General features: G+C 42.7%; 1 protein-coding gene across 1 annotated transcript in view; it reads left to right on the forward strand.

Moving 5' to 3' along the window:
• Positions 1-2,407: 2,407 nt before the first annotated feature.
• LOC104463705 (FYVE, RhoGEF and PH domain-containing protein 5-like) overlaps positions 2,408-5,113 on the forward strand; it is a gene marked incomplete at its 3' end in the record, with an annotated part of 31,828 nt that continues 29,122 nt past the window's right edge. The window contains 1 exon segment of the mRNA XM_010076135.1: positions 2,408-5,113. Coding sequence (XP_010074437.1) covers positions 2,522-5,113 — 2,592 coding nt within the window.

A 5,113-nucleotide genomic window follows, 5' to 3' on the forward strand; every position in this document is an offset into this window, starting at 1 on the left:
TCAGTCGTTGCAATAACTGACTTAAAAATCCAGAAGGTAAGTCTGGATGGGGAGCCAGGCTTACAAGATACTCAACCCACTTCTGTTCCCTACCTGTTTTTAACTGGCAGCAGTTTTCAGCACTCTGCAGGCTTCAACTGCTGCAGACTTGCTGCTGGCTGCAACAGAAGCAATGGTACTTCAGCAACAGGGAAGTGTTTGGCACATAGCATTTCCAAAATAACCTGGAGGGAAAGATTAGCTACCCATTCTGTGATTTCAGCAATTAGACAGATGCCCTGCAGCTCAGAGCAGCAGTGGATACTGTGAAGCAGGACAACACGCTACTGTACTGCAGAGGGGCGAATATGCAAGTTCTCCCTCCCTCCTTTTCCGCAAGTTGTTTTAAGCTTCCCAAACATGAAGCTGGATCGGATAAAACCCCAGATACAGAATAATTCTTAATCAGTATATGCAGCAAGGTGCTGGATTAGAACAGACTCTTCACTCCTGGGCTGAGATCACTGACTCAGTTTTTAACTTAGATTAAAGTTGTCTCATAATTCTAAAAAGACTCTTTTCTGACTATCAGTATGCCAAATTGCCAGCCTCTTTCTGAGTATTGGAAGAAATTTCAGCAAGGTTAAGAAGATCAGGAGAAACAGCCTCTTGTATCTCCCAGAGTCTAACCAAACAAATGTGCCGGTGCTAGTTCAATACTGACTCCAGTTGGACTAAGATAACAATAAGAAAAGTACAATGACACCAAATATCAGAACAATCAGAGAATAATTTTTAAGCAGTTTGCATTCAGTGTTACTTTTTTCTCAGCATGGTGCACAGCTGAATTTTAATTGTCTTCATCCCAGATGTCCAAAGTCCGCATTCCAAAGTACTCAAAATACAACAGCACAGTAGCGACACTTCCTGAAACTTACACCATGACTGAGGCTAGGATTTCACATAGGAACCCTGTCCCAAATGGTGTCTCTTGAGATGCTGTTCCCTGATTTCCTGTGTGTAGGCCATGAAGATTTTGCACAAAGAATTGTTCCTGTCTCTCTCATAGTGAAATAGTTTGTCCTGTGCTTTTCCTTACAATGTATATTATTTTTCCACTAAAATGGCTAGGAAACATTAGTAAGAGTGAAACCCTCATACTACCATCTGTAACTATTTGGTGCACTGACTTCTTCACACCACATATCTCATCTCATCTCATCTAAAATCTCATGAGGGAGGATCCCTATTGTTGCCTATTTATGCAGCCTTTCAGCATTTCATTTAGATATTTAAAGAATATTAATTTGAGATCCAGTCAGCTGGAAATGGCTGTGGCACGTAAACTGTACTGTGAGTAAAATGGCCATATATGACCTAATTCCTCTAGCTTAAATCTAGTTTATTGTCAGTCTGCTTGAATTCCCCTACATGTGTGTCAGTACTAGAAGCAGTTTAGAGAGCCTGGTAGGCCTTATTTTGACAGATAATTCACTTTTTTAAAGTATATTTTGATGTTCAGAGAAGACTGTACCTGCAGGAGGTCCTGGCGTTTACAGGAGGATGGAGGACCTTTTGACTAAAGAAAGGACTGAAGAAACTTAAGTCTAAACCAGGAACTCTCTTCATGCTTTAGGCTAAAGTATTTCATTCAGTGCATTGTAACTCAGCTCCATAATCAATGCAAAGTATCAGCCAAGCTTTTAGCAAACCATTGTATCCCTCATGATTATGTTGTTTGATGAACAAAACCTAACTCCGTATTTCATTACCACGGTAATGGCAGACAGGAAGACTTTGTGTCTGGGCAACAAGTGTTTGCTTCAGCTTGCCTGGGTTGAGTTAAACCTTTAGTTTAGTTAAAACTAATTTGTTCAGTGTGAATAAATTCTGCAAACTACATATTGAAATTAAAATCACTGCTACAAAGTGTTTGTACTGTGTTCCAAGAACAGCTACTATGGCTGAAAGGCATTTCTTTGATTGCAGTGAAACTCTCCAGCATCACTGAATCGAAGTGTTCATACTTAATATTGGGGCAAACAGATTTCTGGGGCAGAATCAAAAGGTCTCTAACGTCATTAGCACTGTGTGGGAGGTGCTACCCACCTGTGGGTATCTGTGTATGATATACCCTTGGCTCTCCAGCTGTACATCTTCCTCTCCCCAAGCTCCCCAGGGCTGCATCCAGTTCAGTTCAGTTTTGACCTTTAACCGTGTTCCCTGGAATAGCTACAATGCCACATGGCACCGCAGTGCAAATGCTTTGCTCCTTCAGTTCTCTTCTCAGAGCTCAGCCTTTTATCGGCGGGACTCCGGCATTAGAAGTCACCGGTATAAGATAAAGTCTACTGTAGGATATATTCTGCTGGCTTTAATAAGAAATCAAGATGACTAACATGGCTTTTCTCTTTTTTCTCCAGAAATCACGAAGCCACCACTAGCACCGAAACCAAAGATTTTCGGTCATCTTTCTCCAGTAGCTGTCTCCAAATTTTCTCCTTCGCTACCAAGAGCTGATATTGTTCATAACCCAAACTCTATGTCTAGGGGTCCCAAACCACCTATTGCTCCCAAGCCAAAACTCTCAGTTGACACCGAGGGCAAATCCACTGTTTATACCAACAATAATTTAAATAAATGCTCAAATGGGAAACTGGTATGTCTTGATGGAGAGGTGTATGAAGGAGACCAATGCAATGCTGACTGCCCAGAATCTGAGGCAGATAATGAATACATTGTAGTTCCTGAAGCTCATCTGACCAGCAAAGACTGTAATGACTTGGAATATGAGCATGATCAGAACCTAGATTCCCCTGTGGAAAATGAAGTCTCAGAAACTCCAGAAGAGGTAGAGAAGGAAGAGGATAACACTGATAATGATGCAGATACCAGTAATCGAGAGGTTACTGAAGATGAGCAACATAACTCTTCAGATATTGCGGAACCAACGGAACCAGACTCTGAAGAGTCAACCAGAGACTGTGACCAGTCTGAAGCACTTTGTGAGGAGTCCTCAGATGTCCCTGATGGGGATAATGATGCTTCCAAGAATGTAAATGAAGATGACGATGTTGTAGGTGATTGTAGTGAAACCAAAACCAAGGAGGAAACTTCTAACAAACTGGAACTGGTTAAGTACAGTAGTGATTGTAAGACTGACAGTGATAACATTTTGAACACAGATGAGGAACTATTGGGTGATATCTGTAAAGATACCATTGTAATGCCACTACCTGAAGATGAATCAATCCCAGGTTGTGAGAAGGCAGGGCAGGAAGAGGAGGAACTGTCTGAGATTTTAGAAAAGGGACATGGGTGTCTAGCACATGACGGTGACCACACTGTGCATGCAGAGCTTGATTTGAACATGAAAGGGGAGTTAGAAAATGGTGACTGTGCAAGCCTTGACATCCTTCCCAAGGAGACCAATGAAGAAACAGCTCCTGGCTTAGAACCGTGTGAAGATGAACTCAGTGCTGAAAATGGTTTAGGAGATTCCATCCATCAAGCAGCAGCTGAAGAGGAGGAAGCAGACCCAGATAAGCACAATAATACAAACACACAAAATGCCAGTGATGGCTGCCAGGTCGCTGAGAGGAGAGGGGAGGAGAAGACATCAGAGGCAGCCTGTGAAGCAAGCAAAGACTCTGGGAAAGGGGAGGATGAAACTGTGAATTCAGAGAATATGGATGATGGCTGTCAAATTGCTGTTTGTGTTGAGGAAATACCCATGGAACATTCAGATGAGAATCTTCAAATAGAAGGGACCTCTCTGGATGAAGATGGTGTGATCTCTGTTCGTCTACCTAGTAGCCCAGGGATGGAGCCAGAGCTGGAAGATGTGACTGTTGAAGAGCCTAGTGAAAGTATTGTGGCAATGTCTAAGTCAGATGAGCTGCAACTTGAAGACAATGAGGTGGAAGCAAACAGCCTCAGCAAAAGTGTCCCAAGTCCACCTCAACAGTTCCCACTTGAGGAAGAGTTAGAAGTCTGTAAGCATGGCAAAATGAATGTAGAATGTGGGACCAAACATGAATTGCACGAAAATCTTGCAGTCCCTGAGGTCGTCATTGTGCCTGAAGAATCAGAGGAAAGAGAAACTAGCACAGATTCCCTCGATGACCCTTATGTGCTTCCTGCAGAAAATGAAATTGCTCATGATGGGCAGACTGATTTAGGAGCAGATCACAGGGATGAATTAGGCATGGATGGTGAAAACAACTTGCTGCCCATTGATCGTAAAAGCATTGTCACTAGAACACGGTCACTCTCTGGGAAAATGCCGGGCTATGTCCCAGAAACAGTTCCAGAAGAAACTGGACCTGAAACAGATTTACCGTCTTCCCGCAATGGCTCTGGGACAAATTTAAGCCATAATTTATTTTCAGTGGAAGGAAAACCAATGGAAGCCAACAGGGCATTGACAACCAAGTCAAGACGTTTCATTTTATATCCTCGATCTTATTCTGTTGAAGGGAGAGAGATACCTGTCTCTGTTTACAGAGAAAGTGATGGCTGTGTACTGGATGATGGTAGAATAAAAAGAACAGAAGACAACTTGTCTTTGCCTTGTGTCAATGGCTCCTCAGGTAGTTTTTCCCAGAGAAATCATCTTTCATCATGTGGCGTATCTACTCCATCCTCAGTTGTTGATATACCACCTCCTTTTGAACTTGCCTACATCACCAAAAAGCCAATCACTAAAAGTTACCCTTCGCTTTTGACAGAGAATGACTCACCTGATAAGTATTCCAAGAAAAAGAAATCTTCTTTTAAGAGGTTCCTCACTCTAAAATTCAAGAAGAAAAATGAAAGTAAAGTCCATGTAGATGTTAATGTTTCCTCTTCAAGGTCCTCATCAGAGTCTAGCTATCATGGGCCTCCAAGGCTGATGGAGCTGGACAGGAGGAGCCTAACTAGCTCACCTCAACTAAAATCACATGTGGGGAAGTTCCGTGCATCTGAGTCTCCGTCAACTGTTCTTTTCTATAAGGATGGTAAGAGAAAAGGAACGCCCAAGTCCTTCGGCAGGAGTGTGTCAAGGGTGGAGTCCTTCGAGGACTGGTCCAGACCTCCTTTCATGCCACTCCCACTAACGAAACCTAGGTCCATTTCTTTTCCCAATGCCGAC

Source organism: Pterocles gutturalis, unplaced genomic scaffold (genome assembly GCF_000699245.1).
Source record: "Pterocles gutturalis isolate BGI_N339 unplaced genomic scaffold, ASM69924v1 scaffold13698, whole genome shotgun sequence".
Taxonomy (NCBI): domain Eukaryota; kingdom Metazoa; phylum Chordata; class Aves; order Pterocliformes; family Pteroclidae; genus Pterocles; species Pterocles gutturalis.